This window comes from Condylura cristata, unplaced genomic scaffold (assembly GCF_000260355.1).
Source record: "Condylura cristata isolate star-nosed mole 26May11 unplaced genomic scaffold, ConCri1.0 scaffold00017, whole genome shotgun sequence".
NCBI classification, from domain to species: Eukaryota; Metazoa; Chordata; class Mammalia; order Eulipotyphla; family Talpidae; genus Condylura; species Condylura cristata.
This window is the reverse complement of record NW_004567118.1, coordinates 18,668,877-18,691,671: the sequence shown is the minus strand read 5'-3', so window position 1 is coordinate 18,691,671 and position 22,795 is coordinate 18,668,877. Positions and strand designations below refer to the sequence as shown.

At 50.6% G+C, this 22,795-nt stretch overlaps 1 protein-coding gene across 1 annotated transcript; it reads left to right on the top strand.

The window, feature by feature from the left end:
- Positions 1–10,430: 10,430 nt before the first annotated feature.
- Positions 10,431–21,244, top strand: S1PR3 (sphingosine-1-phosphate receptor 3). Its single transcript, XM_012726671.1, has 2 exons — positions 10,431–10,696; positions 17,653–21,244. The coding sequence occupies exon 2, from the start codon at positions 17,786–17,788 to the stop codon at positions 18,920–18,922; it is 1,137 nt and encodes a 378-aa protein (XP_012582125.1). The 5' UTR covers positions 10,431–10,696; positions 17,653–17,785; the 3' UTR covers positions 18,923–21,244.
- The last annotated feature ends 1,551 nt before the right edge of the window (positions 21,245–22,795 follow it).

Here is a 22,795-nt window from a genome sequence, read left to right as displayed (position 1 = left end):
AAAAAAAAAAAAAAGGAAAGAAAAACATGACTGTGATGTTCCCAGATACACTGAGGCCACTGCACGTCTTCCACTCCTGAGAAGAAGGAGGAGCCACATTAGGGTCACAGCTCTGGCTCCTTCTGGCCCCGGGGAAGTAGCTTACCTGGGGCAGCCTCCATCTGGACTGTAGGGTATTCGGCAGATGTGTAACAGCCACAGAATAAGATAGTAATGAATGCACACTGTTAGGGCTAAGATTCATTCTATGGTGAAGATTATCCCTAAAACAAGGTTTTCCAATTTTACCAGTTTTATTAACTTGGATTAATTTACAAAAACAATCCCCTGCATGGCATTTTATATGCCGGCATAGATAAGGAGTTAAATCAGACTTGCACCTCTTCCTCCTTTCAAAAGGCCATTCATTATACAAGAATATTGATCACTCTAAGTATATTACTTACCATGAAAGATTAAATAATTTAGGAGTTATATTGAAGATGACTTTTAAATTGAGTGGAAAGCAAATGAGACACAGAATTGGTAAAATTAAGATGGGACTTTCCATGTGAAGGGGACAACAGACTCGGAACAAATTCCAAAGAAGTTTGGGCTTTCTTTTGCAGTCAAAAGCCCAGCCACTTCAATATTCCTCCAAGTTACTCTTGAATGTGTAACTTGGAGCTACAGAATGCAGTGAGGACTGAATGGGGAGAGGCCTCTACCAAAAACAGCTGGGCTTCAGGTATGTTTCCTCTCCAGTTGCCTTTCCCCTCTGTGTGGGGAACACACAATAGATGCTGTGATTTTAGGGAGCCCCAGGGGTGTCAGGTGCCCAGAGCTGCCCCTCTAACGTAGCCCTATAGCCTGATGCCAGGGACATCTAAAGGACTTCTATCTGAATGTTTCCCAGAGGAAATTTTTCCAGCCTCATGTCACACACAGGAGAAAAACTCAAATTCTCTGCCTGGCTGATAAGGGCTGCTGGCTCCTCAGAGAAGTGAGCATCCCGATCTGGAACCTGAGACTGTGTCACCCGGCTTGGCAAAGGGGCAGATGAAATGATTACTCAGGGAAAAGGAAAGTCATTCTGGATTATCCAGGTGGGCTCACATGAACGCAAGGATCCTTGAAAGGGGAAGAGGAGCCAGTAGAATGGAGGCCTGGGAAAGAGCCAACCCCTTGTCACCAGTTTTGAAGGAGGAAGAAGTGACCACGAGCCAAGGAGAACAGAACATGCATTTTCTGTCAATGGAAGCCGTAAAGGCTGTGAGTTCTATCTCACAGCCTCCATTTAAGTTGTACCTGTGGTTACCTGGAACTAAGTCCAATGAGACCGTGTCAGAGATCTGTCCTGCAGTTGTAAGGTGATGCATGTGTGTGTCTTTAACCCACTAAGTCCATGGTCTTTTGTTACAGCAGCCACAGGGCACTAGTACTCACATAGACTCATAGCATTTTCCCCCTTGACCTCCATTTGTACTCCTTCATCCTGGCTCACTATGCCCTGGCACTGACTTTCTCACCCTCCCAATGTGCTCATTCTTGAAGGGTCTCCAGGCTACCATTGATGACCAGAAACTACCCCTAAGTTGGCGATGGCTGCAGGTAGACAGACTTTGACTCCCATCTACACTGGTCGCTCACAACTACTCACATCCTTCCCTGTCCTGGGCCTTCAGGGAGTCTCTGAGCTCAGTTTCTGGCATCTGGTTGAGCCTGAGGGGAGAAGCAGGATCCTTTCATCAGCCCCACGGTGGGGCACTGATGGGAGTCAGGAGACACCTGACCTTCCCTGGAGCCGCCCGGGGTCCTAGGATTACTGACTTAACCAGGTTGTATCATTCATCACACAGATGATCAAAGACTGAAAGCTATGAAGAATTTCCCCAAAGAAAATTTTATGCCCAATAGTGCTGCCAGGGAGAAACAGGTTCCCTTAAAGAATCCCATTTGAGAACATATACCGGAGGATGTAACAGGGATTTGCTGTGCAAGCCAGAAGGCACAGAGGGTCTGGTCAATTGACTGTCACAGTCTGTTCTGGAATGCTTCTTTAATCTTTAACTTGGCCGCAGCAACTCCTCGCTTGCCTCTATGAGGCACAGTCACCGACGACCACGGAGGGGCACACTGGCACCACAGCTACTTCTCTATCTGCCCTGCGGTTGACCTCTGCAGAGACTGTCACCCCGTCAGAGCTCCACCTTGACTCAGGACCTGTGGGTTCCTACTGAGTCAGTCGCTCATCACCCACTTCAGAGCCAACGTCTTTACCCTAATCAGGACGACTGAGCTCCGTCAGTTTTGTGTGTCCTGAGTCCCATGGCACCTCGGCCCCCTGCTGTCCTCCCTGTTCCTGCCACACCCTGCAGAGCTCCTGGACTGCCTGTGGCCCTCTCTGGATCCCAGGGTCCCCGGATTGCTCAGAAACCAGAACTGTGAGCTTCCTCACGGGCATGGACAGCTTGCCCCAAGCCAAGCAGAGCAGGGCTCTGCTGGGTGTGCTCTTCCTTGGGTGTGTAGTCAGAGTAGCTATAAAGCGAATTGCTTCTAAGTCACAAGAACTGAGGAGGCTTCAAAATGCTCAGCACCCCCGAGGTCAGCAGGCCACTGTGAACCCCCTGCCCCCGGTAGCACACCCCGCCCCTGATGGTAGCACCTCTACTGCCTGAGCCGAAGCTCCCTGGGTAGCTGAGTGGCCCCATCTTCCCTCTCCACGCTGAGCCCAGCTTCCACCCTGCCCCCCAGGTCTCGCGGGGAGGGGGGGTGCTCACTCCAGAGCTTGTCTTCTCACTGCGTGCTCACATGTAATGTATTTCATAAAGGGAAAGACACATTTCGAGCACGTTTGTTTGCATTTTTGAACCTGAAGCAACCAGTCATTTCAACAACAAAATAGACTTATCTGAGAACAACAAGGGAACAGTCTGGAAAGTGCAGTCTCATGGGCAGACAAACACCTCCCTTGTCAGAACAAAGGCAGGAACCCACCTATGTCAATCTCAGAGGGGCTGTTGGAACCCGAGTTCACTGGAGAAAACTGGGCCTTTGATGTGTGCTGGCTGAACATTGGTTGGCCCCTGGGGTCTTTCACTGGCTGAGCTATCACAGGCTGGAGGGCAGTAGGCCCTCCCCCTTTCTCACACTGGGGGGAAGCAGGATCACTTCCAGTAGGACATTCACGGCCTGTTGGGTCCTGCAATTTGCTCTTTGCGGGCGTGTGAGAACTCATTTAAATAGAGTTTCTGTGTATTAATTTTCACACCTTCACCTTGCCTGAGACTCAGGGAACCAAGGTGTGGAAAGGGAGCATAAATATGCATTAGGAAGCCATGGGGAAGCCTGAGGTGATTTGTTTTGAAAGTGAGAATCATCAGTCCACAAACTGCTAAGAACCACAGGCAGGAAAATCTTGTTATAAATACAATTGGACTCTCATTAAACAAGTGAAACGGTTCCAACATTATTTTCTCACTAAGCAAGATTTTTAGTGCTGGATGAATGGACGTCGGTGAGCATGTGTGTGAGGGACAGGGTTTGGGGTGATCTGTATGTGCGTGTGGTGGGGGTCTGTGTGAGTGTGTGGGGTGTGTATGTGTCAGTGTGTTAGTGTGGGGGGAGTATATATGTGTCTGTCAGGGTGTGAGTGTGATGTGCATGCAGTGGTGTGTGGGAGTGTGAAGGGTGGGCCTGCTCCCTTTGCTTATACTAAAGCTTGGATCCCTACGTGAGTCAACACACTGGTCTGAGAGGCAGGTATGTCGACTTCACACAGGCATATGGCTTTGCAGACATTCGCATGTTGAATGCATGTGAACATGCTGCTGTATTTTCCTTTATGGATATGTTGGGCCATCGTAGCGGGGTTGGAGGGGCAGAGCAAGCTGGGCTCCAGGCAGTAGGGACACCCGTGAGTGGAGGAGGGGAGAACATGTTGCTGAGCCCTCGATGATGCCGCGTGCAGAGGCTGGAGGCAGCAGGAGAGCGCTGGAGTGCTGTAGAGGAGTCTTCAGAGGGGCGGCTACCATGTGAGAACACCTGCCAGGGAGGAGGGCCAGGCCGGTGTGGAACACTGAGGGTGTTTTTAGAATTGGTGTTTCTTTGCAGCGTTTGTGTCGGTGGTACTGTGGCACGTGGTCATTTTAGTGCTTAAAGTGATGAAGAGACGTAATTCCATATGGTTCCCTCTAATACAGTCCCTTGGTAGCCAGCGGCCGCCCTCTACCACACATGCAGGACATCTTTCCTCACTTCCCCCTCCTGGTCACCCTGCCCCAGGAGGCCTTCACGCATTCCAAATGGTCCCATCCCAACTAACCCGATACTTACCTGTTCCCCATTTGATGTGGGGTGCAAATGGCAGCATTGTAGACCAAAGGGAGACAATGGACAGGAAACTGATGGTCGATTTCTCCTGACTGGACCCCCTGAGCTTCCCAGTAGCATGTTGGGGGGGGGGGAGAGGAGAGCAGACAGAACCCCCGGTGGAGCTCCGTGCTCTCTCACCGGGCTTGCCTACAAGCACCCTGGACCTGCTGTCTTAGGGGAGACGTTTTGCTTTCAGGAATCACCCTGCTCTCTTTCTTAGTTCCCTCCTTCAGCACACAATCCTGTGGATGTTTTGTTCGATTTATACCTGAGAAATTGATATTTTAGTGATTGTAAATTGTATTTTTTATTTCAATGTTCATTGTTCATTGCTAATATTGAATAGATTCCATTAAAAAATACAGTTGATTTTCGATTGTTGATTTTGAATCCTACCACCCTGTATATTGTTGGTTCTTGGAATTGTTATGTTTGTCATGGTTCAGTGGCTTTATTTTTAGATGGTAGAATTAAGAGTCTCCATTCATTTTCCTCCCCAACTATAGTATCCAGCTTGTCCTACCATTTTCACGGGTTGGGGCAGGGGCTGGCCTTAGGGATCTCAGTGGGTTCCAACCAAGTTCCATAAAACCAACTACACATCGTCTGAAACTGAGAGTAGCTGTGAGGGCTGGCAAGACCAGGTGTCAGCAGGGTATGTGTTCTCCACCCCTTGGTATCCTCAATATTCAGCCAAGTGAGGTCAAGCAAGGGAGGCAGCCTCTGGGCCTCTTCACAGCCAGCCCGGGTCTTGGCCAGCCTCGCAAAAGGTCAGCCCAATGTTGCAACCTCCAGAGCAGTAAGTAGGTCAACAAATCCCAAATAGGCAAGGCATTCTGACTCTGCCACACTCAGGATGTGTGACCTGGGGCCAAGGCACTACTCTCTCTGTGCTTCGGTTTCCTCGTCTGACAAGTGGGATGGGGTTGTCGTGAGGTGAAGCTCTGTGAGAAGCTCTTTGAACTATGCTGGCAGAAGTCAGCACCAGGCATGACGGTGTTTGTTTATACTGTCCCATCAAAGCACTCTGTCTTCTTGTCTTATAACCCACAGGCCTTTGATGTTGGAGGAGTTGTATCCACTGCTGCTCTCTGCCTACCCGCCACCAATTAAACCCTTAGGTAGCTAAGAAGAAACAAACTTATTCAACAATGCTGCAGACACTTATTCATAAAGCCAGGGGCAGGGACAGGAATAACACAAGCTGTCTAAGCAAGGCACAGGCAGCCACAGCCTACCATGTTCTTGTGAATGCTGGCGAGAGCACAAGGAGCTACGTTTGCCCAACAACCCACAGATGATGTATGTTAGCCATCCTCTGTGACTGAAGAGCAAGACTCCAGCAAACCAGCTCCCAGGTAGAGTATTTACCAGCAGAACCATTCACCAAGGAAATTTTGGGGACTAATTGGACTAAGAACATCAGGTCTGCTGCAGACTGAGCTAACTGGCTTATGGGATGAGAGCGGCCATCTTTGCTAGCCTTTTGACAGCTGTCCTCTCAAAAGAATGGAGAGGACACCAGTACCTCCACCCAGCCCTGTGTCTTCCGCCTGCCCTTTCTCCGCTTGCTTTCAGAATGCTGATTTCTGTGGGAAGCATGCATGCATGCACAGACAACACACCAGACTCTTGCTACCTGCCCAAGCGGATGTGAATCTTCCTGTCTGCTCCACTGAATCTTCAGCCCTGCCTGACACAAATATTCACACCCTCCTCACGTTTGGCGAATTGCTAGGACATTCGCAGCACTCAGGTAAACACTTTAGTATGTTTATCAGCTTATTATAGGGAATAAAAACTTGAAACAGCCAGATTGAAGAGATGAATGAGGCAAGGTTAGGGAGAAAGGAGCCACAGCACCCCCAGACTGTCTGGGCGTGTCATCCTTTAGCACATAGATGTGTTCACTAACTGGGAAGCTTCCCAATCCCAATCTTTAGGATTTGTGTGTGTGTGTGTGTGTGTCTGTGTGGGTTGGTTTCATCAAGTAGACATAGTAGGTTAAGTCATCGGCTATTGGTGATTAATTTCACCTGAGACCCTCTCCACATCCTCCAGGTTGGGGACAGACTGTAAGCTCCAACTCCAGGTTGGGGGTTTCAGCTCTTTAATCACATGGTTAGTTCTTGGCAGCCAGCCCCCATCCTGAAGTATTTAAGTCCCCAACCACCAGTTATCTTGTTAGCAAGCAAAAGACAGCAAAGTCAAGGATTTTAGGAGCTCCACGCCAAGAATTGGGAACAAAGACCAATATTTATTTCTTACAATACCACAGACATGTGTTTATCTCCCTTGGAGGACTGGACACGTCCTACCACTCCTAGGACCGTGACCCTTCTCCCGGGCACACACATACACTCACACACATGTGTATATGCATAGTTATACCCCACACATGTACTTACACGCCCACACCTTATATCTGTGATGTGTGTGCATGTGTGCATGAACACACACATAAACACAGAGATGTAGTCACTCACACGAGCACACACCTATACACGCTAGCTCTGTGTCTGAATTTAGGAGCAGCCTCACGAAATGTGAAATGGGGAGGAACTGTGAGAAAAGGCGTCAGCTGGGGACAAAGCACCTCACAACTGTGAAAGTCACAAAGGGGGGCTCCCTTTTGTTGGGTGTCCCTGTCAACCAATGAATGCTTATTTTGAAGGAGTTCTGGCAGCAAGCCAAGGCTTCATTTGTGTAATAGCCCAGGTTACTTTTTGTGAGTCGATGTCCAGAGGAGTGCTGGGAGCTCTTTCTCTCTAAGGCTGTGAATCGACTTCCGTTGTGGTGTTCTGCTGAGGAACTCAGACCAGAGTCGCCTACACTGCCCCGGGCTGCCCAAGGTGCCATTCCACCAGGGACTCTTCCTTGGGGTCCACCCACCAGCCGCCCACCCCCATACGTGAGCGCACACTTGAGGCACATTCTCTGAGGACCCAAAAGGGCGCTGTGCATGCTTACCCAAGTGGGGACTGTCTGACGCCAGCTGTGATGGGGACCACACATGTTCAGCACATGGTGGAGTACAGCAACACCCACGTGGGGGCTGGGATAGAGCAACCCCCAGCGGGGGGCTGGGACTGCGCCCAGAGGTCCAGGAAGCACAAGTTGGAGAGAGATGGAGAAGTGAGCCACACACTTTTGTAGGCACAAAGCTCTGACCTTCCAGCTCCTGAGTCTCGGAGGGCTTCACCTCTGCAACCCACACCTGCAACATCTCTGCTCTGCTAGGAAAGGGGAGGGTCTTGGAGTGGGATATCCTCTCACCACATTGCTTCTGCCGCCAGGTTGCAGGCACTAATATGTGACAAAAGGAGTGCATTTCCCTTTTTCACATTAAAATGAGTATGTATCAACAATATACTATTATATATAGATTACAGCATGTTATATATTTGTTCAAATGATACTCAAGCTTGGGTCTATGAGGATTCCAAAAATGCAGATGGCGGTCATAGTATCTTTTCATTTCTTCCCATAGGCCTGGATTTGATAGTGTGAGCACAGAGGTAAAGACATATTTAAATGAGTGAGAAGCTGAGTTTTCTTTTTCTCCAACTTTTCATTGTGAACAGATTTCAAACAGAAAGAAAGTAGCAATTATATAACTCACTTCTCCCCCCTTCACCACCTAGACCTAATAATTGCTAACATTTTGCCAGAGCAGCGTTATGTGAACATATTGTTTATGCTGGACCACTTAAAGATAAGTTGCAGACATCAAGACGTTTCACCTTTAAATACTTCAGCAGCCTTCTCTTAAAAATAGGGTCAACCTCCTAGATAAGTGCTGTGCCATCCCCACACCAGATAGCGTTAACGGTAATTCTATAATATCCCTCAACTCTGTCCACACTGAAATAGCCTCCCAAATTTTTCATGCTGTGTAGTTGAAAAAGGGATGGCGCAGGGGCCATGCCCGTCAAGAATGCCACTTCTTTTCTCTGATAGCAGAAGCTTCCTCGTCCTTCCTGACATGAGCTTTTAGGAGGACAGTAAGCCAATGGACTGTGGGTTACAGAATGCCCAGAAGGTCTGCAGCACAGAATCAGTGGTGGTGCTTGCCTTGTTCTACTGTCATGTCAGGTTGATACAGTACTAGTGTTGCTAGTTTTGATCCCTTGGAAGGTGGGGACAGCCAGACTCCTCCATTGAAAATGGAGGATATTTCCTTCCCCTGTTAGCACAGTAATTAACCAGTTCTCGACACCCTCCCTTCCATGCGCACTGAACTGCTCAGGCTTGCCAGATTTCATGGAGAGTTGCACAGTGGTCATTTCCTAATCCCTAATGCCCACCTTTCCACGCTTAGGAACTTGGGCTGTCCTGTAAGAGCTTTCCTGTGGACCAAGGCCACAGAAGGCGGAGGAGGATTTTATTCAGCCCACTCAGGGAAGGCTCCAGGAATATTGTGGGGGCAGAGAGGGAGGGTCCTTAGAGTCCAGTGTTTGAACTTTAAGGCCAAAGGAAGGGGAGCCAGTTGGGGAGTGGGACACAGGGCCAGTGAGAGGACTGTGTGGGAGAGCTGCTCATGGCTGGGGAACTTTGGGGAAAAGGAGTCTTATCCCAAAAAGGAGTTTCAGGAGTGTGTTGCCCAACAACCCTCCTGCTCCTGCCCCTTCTCCCTCGGGACACCTGCAGTAAAGAGCCACAGTACTTCTCTGTGTTTCTCAGGTCCATAACAGAAGGCTGAGGTTGCACACTCCTATGGCCAGTGGCCAAAGGAGCAGACTCTCTTCTCTCCTTTCTGTGACTGGATGCTGCCGGAGTGGGAAAATGGAGGCACAGTTGGTCCCATTGCAATGTGGTCAGAACTGGCTTCTGGCAGCGGGACCAGTGTGATGGTTGAGATGCTTACAGAGGTCTCAGGAGACCAGGCAGACCCAGAGGAGAACTGGACTGCACCCTGCTCCCTAAGGGTGGGGCCCAGCTCTGTGGCCCCCTCCCCCATGCTGCTCCACTTGGAAGAGCAGTAAGACCCCTAGCAAGTCGCTGTCCCAAGCCTGCACCCTATCCCTTAGTATGCCAGGTGCCCAGGGCTCCAGTGCCACAAGCCTTTCTTCCAGCTCAGGGAAAGGGTACAGGGGTCCGGGTGGCTCTGACAGGAGAGGGGGAACCAAGGAAAAGTAACAGGAAGACCCTTTCCCAAGATCCCTGCCTACCTCAGAGGACCCCTGCCGACCCCAACCCAATAAGCTCAGATATTTACAGCCTCGCCTTGAATGACTGCCTCTGTGGTTTCTTCTGCTTTCGACCCTTTCTTTTCTTTCCATCCTCCAGTCTTTCTCCCGCTGCCAGCAGCTTGCAGGGAGGTGGCTCTGTGTTCTCTCCTTAGGACATTCACTTTCTGTTTCCAGTTGGAATTTGGTAGCCTTCTCCCTAGAGTCTCCCTTTGGAAGTGCGTGGTGTGGGCTAGTAACTCATCAAGGGAGGGCTCCTCCGTGCGCCCGACGCCGGTGGAGACAGAACTGAGGCGTTTCTCAGAATCTTCGGCCGCCAGCACGCCCATGGGTCTGCGCTAGGAGGCAGCCTCCACCTCACGCGGACGGTCCAAACCTAAACACTGACGCTAACCTCTCGGTGGGCGAACTGGCACAATGGAAATTATCGTGCGCCCCACTCGCGTTCACTTGGGGATGTTGTGTGGGTGCCGGTGTCCTGAGGCAAAGGGGTAAAGAGGCTGCGGCAAGGAAATCAGAGAACTTTCAAGAGAGTTGCTGAGGTGGAGGGGGGCGGAGGGTGCCAGAAGGGTGGTGCCCGGGAATTCGGTGTCAGGAGTCTGGGAGTCGGGAACAGATCAAAGCGGGTGTGGGGCCCGCGCCGGAGGAGGCGCGAGATCAGGGAGACCCGCAGAGCGCGGGAAGTGCGGTTTGGGGACTAAGGGCGTGCGCAGAGGAGGGAAGGGGGCGGGAACCTGGGGACCTGGAGGAGAGGGAGGTGGACACAGGGCGCTTGGAGCCGGGCACTGGACACGACGAGGTGGGGCCGAGAGGGGACCTGGGGCTTAAGGGAGTGTGGGAGTGGGGAGGTGGGGACTGGAACCAGGGAGGTGGGCGGGGCGCCGGGAGCGGGGTGGACGGGCTGTCTGGAGCGCCCGGCGCAGGACCCGCCCCAGCTTTCAACGTGTTCGTGAGGCGGCTGAGGGGGCAGAGGCAGAGGGGCTGATGCCGGGACACGCGACTGGCACCAGGAGTCCTGGCAGGACCGGCCCCCTTCCGACCAGACCCAGGAACAACCCCGAGACCCAGGACTCTCCCGGTCCCCCATTCCAGCTCGCTTCCGAAGGAGGAAGGGGTGCCAGGATATCGGTGGCCCAAGTGCTCCCCGGACTGAGGTGAGCACCCCCCTTCGCGCTGCTGATGCGCTGACATAGGACCCGAGGTGGGGGAGTGGGGCAGTGGGGCCATGGGGACAGCCAGGCCCACTTTTCCCACCAAATTGTAGCTGGTCCCAGGGAGGACATTGACTTGGGGGGGGGGGCGCGGTCGCCACACCAGCATCACCCCCAAGCCCAGGCAGCCCCTTTCAGGGACCAGCCTGGGCAGGAGGAACTGGGGATGTTTGTTTCCAACCAGGTAGGCGCATTTAAACAGGGAGACTGTGCTCTTTCATTTCCTTGCACAGTCAAACAGTCAGGGCACCGCCAGAGTGGGGACCGGGACTCTGGGCCGTGTGGACTAGGGTCCTTCCGCCGGAAAAGCACGTTTCTCAGTTATGTTGGCCACAAAATGCCATTTTGCTTTTTATTCCTTAAACACCCCTAAGCAATCAGGGTTGTCAATTCCAACTGGGAAACAGAAGTCCTGCTGCACCATGGGGAGGGCCCCTGGTCTGTAGGTACCTTCAAATCCCAGACAGAGCCTGATGAGTGCCCTCATTTTTTTTGGCCTGATGGAGGAAACTTGTGCATGTTTGCCACTTGTAACCCTGGACTCCAAACAGTCCTCTCTGACATTGGACACTCCCAATGACATATTTCGTTGTGGTGTCTTTATATTTAGATGTAAGAGAAGGCCTTCTTGTGGGTTTGTAGAAACAACACACTATTTTGAAGATAAAGAAAGCATAGCTACTTGGACAGTCTTCTGAAAGACCATTTCAGAAGTGGAAGACCCTGCACCCAGTGCATACCTGCCCTAGAGCTCTGGGCACCCCCAGAATTAGGCACCCTTCTCATTGTGGACCTCAGAGGGTGGAGACATTGTATGTAATCCCATTGTATATAATCCCATGTTATCTTTTCAACATTCTTTTCATTGGTAAAATCTTGCTAGCCTGTTAAGAAATCTTAATTCCTAGAAAGTACAGGGCAAGAATAGGCCCATTTGGAATGTGACTCAAGATGAAGAAGGATGTCTTGCCCAAGGAGGGTGGTGGTGTTGGTGTCCTCAGAGGCTACAATTCCCCACTTGATTGATGCAGAACTCAATGCAAGCCTAAATAATTTTTTGCCTGAGAAGAACCACACTTGGGGTTTTCTCAGCCAGTGGTGACATGGGGCCCCCTGACCCTGTCACACCATCACCGGATACCAAAGTTCTACCTCACAAACTCAGCTCACAGAATCCCCTGACATGTAGCTGGTATGATGTCTCATGGTTTTGTCTTTGAAAAACTCCATACCTCCAGTGCTTCCAATGTGAGCTGATTAAGTGTCTGACTTTTAATTTTCTACTCTGCCTGAGTGGTAGAAACTCCCCTTTTCTTCTTCAGTTAAGTGACTTCTCCAATTCAGACACTGATTTTCCTCCCTCTGGGTATTTTGACATTAAATTGACTCCGTGGTCTCTCCTACCACCTAAAGATATTTCAATACTTTAAATATAGTCATGCATTCCTATTCACAAGAAAACTAAGACTATGAGCAAGTCTTGATCTTGAAAAAACTTGGAGGTCCCCTGTTAAAGAACCCTTTTTTTTTCTGCCAGGACTTTGGGCTGTGACTGGGGTGCTGACTCAATCAGAAGCCCCCCACCGGCACCCCCAGGCCATCTGCTGTTAGCTAGAAACTCAGTGTTACTGGGAGCTCAGTGCTTGGAGCTTCTAGAGCCTGTTTCCCCAAATTTGGCTTCACAATTCCTATCTTATCAATTTCAGAATCATTTCATATTGGCCATACACTTTCTACTGCATTAAGTAATTGCCTGGAGAGGTTTTCCGTAAACATTTGGAGATAACATGACCCGTGGAAAGGAACTCTGTCTGGCCTCTGTAAGACAGTCAGTTGTCATTATTGCAGCTTCTGAACATGCAGCTGCTGTTTGCTTTGTTTTGTTTCCATTGTATCTTTAAGGAATGGACGCTGGCCAGAGGCCAGGCAGAAGGTGGACTGATTCAGGGCCTAGGCTTTTTGGTGGAGAGTGTGGTACCAAGGGTGGGTCTGGCATCTCATGGGTACCATGGGCCAGAGTGAGAGTCCTGAGTCAGTGGGCAGGGCTCTGTGGTCTTGAAGACTCTGCCTAGTTTCCCTGCTGACAGGAATGTCATGTATTTCAGTAAAGTCCCCAAATTAGCATGCTAGCCTTTTGCTAGTATAGTAGTAGAAGCTATTTCATTCTAAAGCATGCTGACGTTGCTTTCACCACAGCTAGGTGAAGAACACCTGGGAGGGCGGTAGCTTATCCCTCGTGAGGTACACTGAATGCACAGCAGGGACATGAGCCCTTCTGAGCTGTGGCACTAAGAGGAGTGTCCCTGGCCCTTGGCCTCTGTTTCTTCCTGTGTACCTTCAGAGGCAGCTGAGAGGGACCAGAAGGGATGTGAGGTGCAGTGTGTGATGTCTGTGCTGTCCCTCTGGGAAATGGAGCAAGGGGTAGGTAAGGCTTAACGGGCAGAACACTCCGTGTTTGCATTTGCCTCCACGAGCTCATCTCCTCTCACCTTCACGTGTATGTAGAATTCACTGCTGTGCCCTCACTTAGTTCATGCAGAGAGGACACAGTTTGAAAAGCAAGGAGTGTAGAAAACCTCTGGTATCGAAGCAGCCACCTCTGATAGTCAAGCCCCAGCGCTTGGAGAGCATGTGTGAGAGCTTACTCTACGCCAGGGTGGGGCACAGCGTCCATCCCCGGGGTTCCCTGGACAGAGACCATCTGGGATGGCATGTGGGCCTCATCTTAGCCAGTCATTCAGAGGAGGAGGCTAATTCACTTCCAAGCTCCCAGAGAAGCAAGGGCAGAGGTGAACATCCCTCCCGGGTTAAACTGGAGCATAGGTCCTTTCGCTGTCAGCATGTGAGTCCCCGTGCAGGGGCCCCTTGCTGTGAACTACCCCAAAAGCGGTGGGGTCCCTAAGAAAGTCGGAGCCAGGAGCCTGCTCGTAAGGGAGGAAATTGTCCTCGCCTGACTAATAGTCTACTCAATATTTTCTTTCTAAATTCTTTTAAGCAGGAAAAAAAAATCTTGCTTTCCAGGAAATTTTACTTGTTGGCAAATGATTTTTTTTTTTTTTAATTCAGTTTAAAGGTGAACTAGTTGAATGTCCTTTTTAAAAATACAGCATCCTGCATCTCACTCGAAGAAATTTCTCACTCACTATCTTTGCTGTGCTTTTCTGTTTTGCCATTATGGAGAGAGACAGACCCCAGACTTTGTAGAAATATTTTGCTGTCTTTCCCCCTTTTCCTTCTTTTTATGGCTTGTTTAGTTTTCAAACTGACGTGTAGAGAAAGTGAATCGTTAGCATAGAACCCACATCTGGAATCCATCAGCCCATCCCCCACTCTCAATCCAAGTGGATGCTCCTCTTCGGAGTGGAGGGAATGGACTCACAGGGTCTTCCTGGGGTACATACCAAGGAAACTTCTAGAAGTTGACTTTTTCCTTTTTGGCAAAAAGAAGAGGTGTTGGTGTTAAAATATCTTGAGGTACACTTGAAGATCCCAGATTAATGAGGCTGAAGCGAGAGCTCTTAGCTAACTGGTCCTTGAGTAGAGATAAGGGAAGCCAGGGTGTGGGGAACATGCGTCCTTGTTCTGGAGCGCAACAGGCAAATCCTCACACAGCCTGGCTGGGGCCATCTTTGGGGTTACTTGAGCTCAAGTTTTGAAAGCGAGAACTCTGCGGATGCACATAGCAAAGCCAGCTTGGCTTCCTCAGCTCTGTCCTGATGGGCGACCTAAGCACCCTAAGGTGGAAGACCACCCTCATCAGTCCTGAGCTTCTCCCAGGCCCAAGTGCCTGTAAGACATGCCTTTCTTCCTAAGGATGCATAGGAATAATGGGCAGATGGCCACATTTCTCAGCATCCGGCTTTATTTCTAAGTGTTCACATGGAAATTAAGCGGTGGTTAGACTTCTATAATGTGAAAGGAGAGAGAAGGCAGCGCCACCCCAGACCCTTCCCTTTTACAATAAAACAAAGCAGGAACCTTTGCAGCGCCCATCCCTCTCACCTTCTGTGGGGCTTCTCCAGTTCCCCAGAGGCTAGTTTGCAGAATGGTCAGCTGAGCCTCTCAGCCATGTGGGGAGCGTCATAGCAAGTCCAGCTTAGCACCCGCACGAAACCCAGAGAGGCCCATGGAAAGAAGGCACGTGCCACTGCCTCGACACCCTCAGCCATCCTGGCAGCACCACTGAGGACAGAAATGTGGAAACCACCAGCAGCCACAAGCAAGAATAAACGTGCCTCCTGCGCGTGTTGGGACCTGGGAAGGAACCCCAGCATCTTTAGTCAGAGCTTGCTGAGAGGAAGATGCCCCACACAGATGCAGGCACCTTGCATGTGAAGGGCAGAAGCAGGCAGAGCAGAACTGCCCTTGGGGATGGGAAGCCTAGACGTGGTCCCGTTGGGGATGGTTAGTACCAGAAAGAGTCATGAGGGGTTGGAGGGAGCTGGTCTTATAGAGTGGGGAGTCATGAGACTTGTTTGTGGTCCCGGGGTGGCAGGCACAGGGCCAGCACTTCTCGGTGACCAGATGAAACTCCAGAGTGCCTTGGTGGACTGACGGGCCCCTCGAGGGGTAGGTGGCAGCAGTGGGGGAGGGCTGCCAGCTTTCAACCGAAAGCTCGGCTCTGTGGTATACCTGAGGTCGAGCTGGCCCATCGGTGAGTCTTTTGACCATGTACAGTGACATTCAGACACCTCCAGAATCAATCTGGCCTTAACCCAGCACTTAACTCTCAGAATGGGCTTTACTTGATTGTTAATAATATAGAGAAAATACGCTTTCAGCTTCCAAAGAGAGCGGAGTATCTTCTAATTTCACAGAATGTGGAGATTCACTTTAAAGCATTTTTCTTTACCAAAAAAATGCTTTTTCTTCAGAAAAATGCTCCCTGAGTGGTGAATATTTAATTAAAGGAAAGGATAAATCAAGCATTAGAGGGAAAATAGGTTTACTTCAGAGTTATTGCTATGGTGTGTCGTGGCCACGTCTTACACTGATTTTTGTGGTTTGCTTTGCTTCCCCCCTTGTCCACCCCGGCTATATTTTTATCAAAACCCTATGCATCCAGGGAGGGAATAAAAGAAAAATGTCAGCCCTTGGAGCGCTTGGTCCGCTGTGTCTGCTCTGTGCCTCTGGGAGTGGCTGGGAGCTGCGCTTTCCCGAGAACGGGCACAGGGCTGTGGCCATGGCCGCATCTGCGTGGGGCACTCGTGCCTGGGGTGGGGAGCTTACTGGGGGCCGAGTCTTTCCCTGGCGTCCTCAGCACCAGGACCAGGTGAGCAGAGCAGGGGTGTGGATTCTCCAAATCGCTACTCGAGGGAGCGAATACCCAGCCAAGCAGCAGCTGGGCACGTGTTACTGGAGAGGCTGCGAGAGGCGCTGGGAACTCCGTGATGTCCTGTGGGCATTAAAGAAGATACTCCTGGCAGAGGGAGCATGGAGTGGCAGGTGCTACTGTTACTTTGCCTCTTAAAAGGACAGACGCTTGCAATTTGGAAACTGCTCTGCAGCCCCAGAAACATCACCAGGGGCCAAGTTGATTCCGGAAAATTTTCCAGAGCAGGTGCAGTTGGACTTGGGCCTTGAAACACAAGCAAGATTTAGAAGAAAACGCTAGGTAGGGGCATAGTGGGTAGGAGTGGGTGGGGCGAGCCCTGCTGCCCCCAAACTGGCCCAGGAGCAGGAACATCCTGGCTGTCAAGTCTGTCCTCCTTATCTGGCCTCAGTCTAGCAGACAGGAGCCAGAACTGGATCGGTTCTGCCTTCTGTGCCCTGTGCCTGGATGGGTGTCACACAGGGAGGTGGACCCCAGGACTCTGTTGCCTCCCTAAACTCCCCAGCAAAACAGGAGGCCCACAGGTACTCCTCTGTCTTCCATCATCCACCTGGCCTCAGAACCTGCCTGCTTTCCCCTCTGATGTTAGGAAAGGTGACACCTGGCCCTGGATGGCACCGGTCAGCTGTCATGAGGGTCTGACCAGGGTCAGGAGAGTTGCAGGGAGGACCCAGGTGTCAGCTCACCACCCCTGTCCTGTGGAAGCTTTCATGCACTGGGAACAATTTCTGCAAAGAAGCAGTGGGGTATGAATTGAACCCCCTAATTAAGGAGGGTGAGGACCCTGGGAACAGTGCCAGGATGCCAGGGAGACGGGCAAGGACCTACTTGGCGTGTCCTCTGTTTCCACCCGCAAAGCACTTGCCAATACTGAACCCCTGCCCCCCCCACCCCGACTGCTCTCTTTGCCCCAGTTTGTACCTGGACATGAGTCAGGGTAGATGAGACTTTCCGATGCCACCTGACCCCAGAGAGCAGCGCCCCCTATTATGGGAGAGCAGTCCATCTGTGTCTCAGCCCAAATTAGGGTTGTTTATTGGAAACCCATCGTGAGCTGTTTAAACGGAAATTTTAAATCTGGGAGTCCACTGAGAGCCGTGTCTACCTCACTATCGACCTCCCCAGAGGCCGATGGACATGCCGCAGGTGGGTGCGAGGTTCAGGGCCAGTGTGGGGAGACTCCAGACCAGGCCTTCGAGGACTCAGCTCTTCATTTTGTGGCCCTGATGTCTCACTAAAGCCCCCAAGTTGCTTTCTCTGGACTCACATGCACTGATTTAGTTTTGGGATTTGGGCAGTTACCTCTGGTTTCAGATCTCTGAATTCTAAGGCCCGCGTGCTCACGGGAGCTTTCTGCTCTTCCTCTGGCCTCAAAAGAAGCTTCCAAGTCACAGCACTAGATTCCGCCTTCCCTGCCCCTCCCACAGCTACTCACAGCGGGAGACCCGCTCGCCCCTTCCTCCTCAGGTGGCCGCCAGCTCAGGGCTCTCTGCCTGGCACAGTGCAGCCATCGGGCCCCAGCTTTGCTGTCGCCTTGACTAGGCATCCTCCCTTTATCTCTTTGCAGGAGCCTGTTCCCAGCACCTCAGCTGTCATCTGACCTCTCCATGGAAGCCTGAGTCTTTGTCTTCCCCCAAAATGGATGTTCCCGGGGCGCCCTCTGCTGGAATTTGGAACTAAGTGTCTGTGAACTTCAAGTGATGGCGGCAGTGGTCCTGCAGCTGCCCAACCCTCCACCCGGCAATGAGACCCTGCTCGAACATTACAACTACGTGGGCAAGCTGGAGGGCAGACTGAAGGACGCGGCGGAAGGCAGCCCCCTCACCACCGCCCTGTTCTTGGTCATCTGCAGCCTCATCGTCCTGGAGAACTTGATGGTTCTGATCGCCATCTGGAAAAACAATAGATTTCACAATCGTATGTACTTTTTCATCGGCAACCTGGCTCTCTGTGACCTGCTGGCCGGCATCGTATATAAGGTCAACATTCTGATGTCGGGGAAGAGGACGCTCAGCCTGTCTCCTACCGTCTGGTTCCTCCGGGAAGGCAGCATGTTCGTGGCCCTGGGGGCATCCACCTGCAGCTTACTTGCCATCGCCATCGAGCGCTACTTGACCATGATCAAAATGAGACCTTACGATGCCAACAAAAAGTACCGCGTGTTTCTGCTGATCGGGATGTGCTGGCTGATTGCCTTCTCGCTGGGCGCCTTGCCCATCCTGGGCTGGAACTGCCTGCACAAACTCTCCGAGTGCTCTACGATCCTGCCCCTGTATTCCAAGCATTACATCGCCTTCTGCATCAGCATCTTCATAGCCATCCTGCTGACTATCGTGATCCTGTATGCGCGGATCTACTGCCTGGTGAAGTCCAGCAGCTGCAGGGTGGCGAACCCCAACAACTCGGAGCGCTCCATGGCGCTGCTGCGCACGGTGGTGATCGTGGTGAGCGTGTTCATCGTCTGCTGGTCCCCGCTCTTCATCCTCTTCCTGGTGGACGTGGCCTGCAGGGTGAAGGAGTGCCCCATGCTGTTCAAGGAGCAATGGTTCGTGGTGCTGGCTGTGCTCAACTCCGCCATGAACCCGGTCATCTACACGCTGGCCAGCAAGGAGATGCGGCGGGCCTTCTTCCAGCTGGTGTGCAATTGTCTGGTCAAAGGCAGAGGCACCCGCTCCTCACCTGTCCAGCCTGCTCTCGACCCCAGCAGAAGCAAGTCCAGTGGCAGCAACAACAGTAGCCCCGGCCCAAAAAGCAAGGAAGACCTTCCCCAGGTGACCACCTTGCCTAGCATCATCGACAAAAACAAACCCCTGCAGAATGGCGTTCTCAGTCAGTGAGGGTGCCGGCCTCAGGGAAGGGCTCCTGAGGTTAAATCCTGGGAAGAGCGTCACCAGCTCAGCAGCCACGTACCTATTTATTGCCTGCCCCCTCCGAAGACCCTCGTCCAGCTGGGACAGGGAAGTGGCTGTGCCAGCGGTCACTTGGTATGGGTATCTCTTCTGGAGGGACTTGCAGACTCACGGGTCCATTCCGGTTGGACAGCATGCCTGTCCGTTTGGGCTCTGGGGTCTGGCTGATGCCCAGGACTACTCTCGCTGGTCCTTCTCCATTGCTCCTGGAGAAGGGAGGTCAAGGGTCAACAGTGTAGCCTGTGTTCCTCAGAACCTCGGGTGAAGTCTTAGTGACTTTATCTCTGACCATGCAGAGGGTGGGTTTTGTATATTTGTCTTTTTGTTACATAGCCCACTAGTGTTTTTGCTCCTTTGCCATCAGGGGCGTGTGAGCTGCGAGCAGTATGTGGCAGTCACACACAGGTGATGCCAGTGTGTCTGGCAGAAGCCCTGGGCACAAGGATGCAGCTGCAAGCACGCTGGGGAAGAGGTACAGTCCGTCTCCTCCAACTGACTACAGGTCTGTGGTCAGCTGTTTTAAACTCGCACAGTCCAAAAGTGGCTTGGGGGCTGACCCAAAACAGCCCTGCGACTGTGCCCCTGGACATGCCGGTGTCTGAGGGTCTGGGTGACAGTCAGCAAGTTGGGGCTTGTGCCCACTTCTCTTCTGCCTAATTTTAAGTAGATCCAAGAGCCAAAACGCAAGTCACCAAAAGCTAACCAAGGTGTTGGGGAGCTGTGCTTCAGAGCCACCAAGGAAAGAACCCATGCAGCAAGCAGCCGCTGTCTGTTGAACATAATGGAACGTTCCATTGAATCGGGAGAGTTTGCCAGATAGCACTTTGATCCTATGTTGAGCTGGATTCTGTCTCAGAGGAGCAGCAAGTCAACATCCTTCCCTGTGGAAGTCCAGCCTTCAGGCAGAGTCCCCCCGCTTCCCGGAGGGCTCTCCACAGAGATTGGGACAGCTGCTGCATGGTCAGGAGGGGCTGCCAATTCCTCCCAGACAAGCTCTCTCGGGACCCCCGAGATCTTGCTTCCTCACAGGCGGAATCTGTGTTGCCCTTCACTTTGTAAAGGGGCTTAGAAGGTGGACCTCCTCTCGCGTGCCCTCCCCTGGGGTTCTACTTGCCAGGCAGAGGAGCTACACATATTGGTGAAGCACTTAAGTGACTGGTCAGTGATTTACAAAAGCAAACAACCCTCCAAGGAGTCTTACTTGAGTAACCCTCACATGGGAGCCCCTGAAGATTTTTAGGTTCAGAGAGAATTTTTAGTACGGACCAAAAGGCTCATCTTTTATGTCACTTTTGGGCTATCTGCTGGAAGCCCCTCTTACTGAGGCACATTTTCGGGATAAACATGTACCAATGTCCTTCTTTTTGTTAATGACGAGACGAGCCCTTATGTCTCATCAATTTAAGTCCAAAATGTAGGGAGACATTTTGTTGTCTCCTTTATTTTATGAACTAGCTTGAGAAAATTCAGGGCATTTCTAGAAAAGTTAAGCCGTGTGGTACTGGGTTAAGAAAACAAATAAGCAAACAAAAGGCATCAGAGGGTCAAAGACTTGGGTATCGCATTTCCACTTAGGCAAGGACTAAGTGGTTTTCGAACTTTCTATCAGTTCTAAGTGGTGTTGGGAACTCTGGGGCCCTGGTGCTGATATTAGTGACACTTCACACCACCATCCAGAGTTCTCTTTGAGATAACACAAAATTTTCAAGGGAGCTGAATGAAACCTATGATGTAGTGACTGTGCTCATTTGCTATATCCAAAAAGTAATCATTGATTCCAGTGAGCACACTCCTCCCTAGCCAGTGGGTGATCACACAGACCTGGGCATGTGATGCCCCAGAGAAGCCACGTGTCCGACCTCAGTCAGGTAGTAGCCCTTATTATGTCTAATGTATGTTTGTCAAAAATAAAATCAATTGCCTTTGTATAAGCCTGTTGTTCGGGGTGTTCGTGTGAGCATGCTTTCACCAGGACACCTGGAGGGGTGCACGCTGGTAGCCCGATCTCTCACCTGGGACCTGCATTTCTAAACCACCTGCAGACTTCCCAATCAGCTGTATTCACCACCAGCACAGCCAGTGCCCGTGGTACTTCAGTGTGCCAGAGGCGCTGCGGTCACGCCAATGTCAGGTCAGTGGACTGATGGGGAGAGCATCTTAGCTGCCCAGGCAGTGAAGTGCGGTCCAGAGAAAGACCTGGATGTTTGGCTGTGCTCCATCTGCCACAAAGGAGAGTAAGTTTGAGCCAACCCTTCCCCCAGCCTTGTCCTTTACAAGTGGTTAAATTTTAACCTTTCTGCTCTGTGTTCTACATAGAGAGACCCCAGTGGAATAACTCTTCTGGCGTTGACATTCGCTCTTCCCAACTCAAATGAGGATCACAGTGTTCTGCCTCTTGATTCTGTCAATAAATGCCAAGTCGTAGAAGTTAACCTTGGCTTTGGCCAAGCTGCTGTTTACACTCCACACCTTGGACACAGAGTGTGTTTCTGTAAGTGTGTTTTAAGAAGCCTGAGGAGTAACAACTCCTGCTCTCTCCAGCAAGGTTTCACACACTCCCCCTTCTCCTTTGTGAGGTAACACAAGAGCAGCCACCTGAATCAGAGACTTTTCATTATATCTTTTATTGCCAACAGACTTACATGGACAGTCATCTAAACAACAAATTATTGAGAAAATGGTGTTTCTCTCTCCACCCATGGTTCCCCTATGCTAGTAAAGAGCCTTTCACAGAAACGTAACAAGGTTTATTTTATAGAAAACTTCTAATTAAATTACCAAGCCCATGCTTTTAAATTGTATCTATGAGTCCAAAACCTCAACACCCAAATGTTTTTAGTATTTAAGTCAAAACTCAGAGGATTTGCTACATAATCAGAAATGCACACACCGCTGTTCTGAAAGTGAAGGCACATTTTCCCATACCCGATGACAGGGACAAGTACAGCACTACCCAAGTAGCCCAGGGCCGCGGGTGACACGGGGTGCCGGGTTGCACCTCGCTTGGCTCCCAGGTACTTAGGGATGCACCAGGTATGTCACCAAGGGCTCACAACTGGAAACCACATCATTTCCTCTAGGAGTGAATTGAATCTGTTGGGGTGAGGAGGGAATTTTGCTCATTGTCTCTGTCACTGCTTTCTCAAATCTCTCAATGTTGGCCCCATCATTTAGGTTTATCATTTTTCACAGGACAGAGATCAAAAAAGTTGAAATTAGTGTTTCCACTCCTCAGGGACATTCAAAGGCCAAATCCATTCCAGGATGAAAGTGGAACGTGGCGGGTTGGCAGTAAACCAAACAGGGACCTTGACAATAATTTCACTTTTGTTTGTTTCACGAAAGTTAATGGAAAACAGAACACAATATTTTCAAATAATAATTCTCAGTATGTATAATCTGCCATCCAAACCCTTTTGAAAAAGTAATAAATATCTTATTATTACACATTAAATTTACATGGAGTCCTCTCCTAATCCTTGGACTTAAACATCAGTGTTTAATTCTGAATACACAGAACATTCACATACTTAATTTTACAATATTTATTCTGAAACAAGTTATATTCAAAAGTCAAATCAACAGAGAACATTCCACTTGTAACCAACACATAGTTGTTACAGAAAAAGGTAATTTCAGTGTTCAAAGATGCATTGGCTCGTTCACTTCTGCTTTGTTAATTGTCGATTGATTCAGTCATTGCAAACTTTGGTTGTGATAAATCTGCCCCGGGTGGGTATGAATGAACGACCTCAAACACTCAGGACCACAGCGAGCCCCCCATGTGCACATTTTCCTACC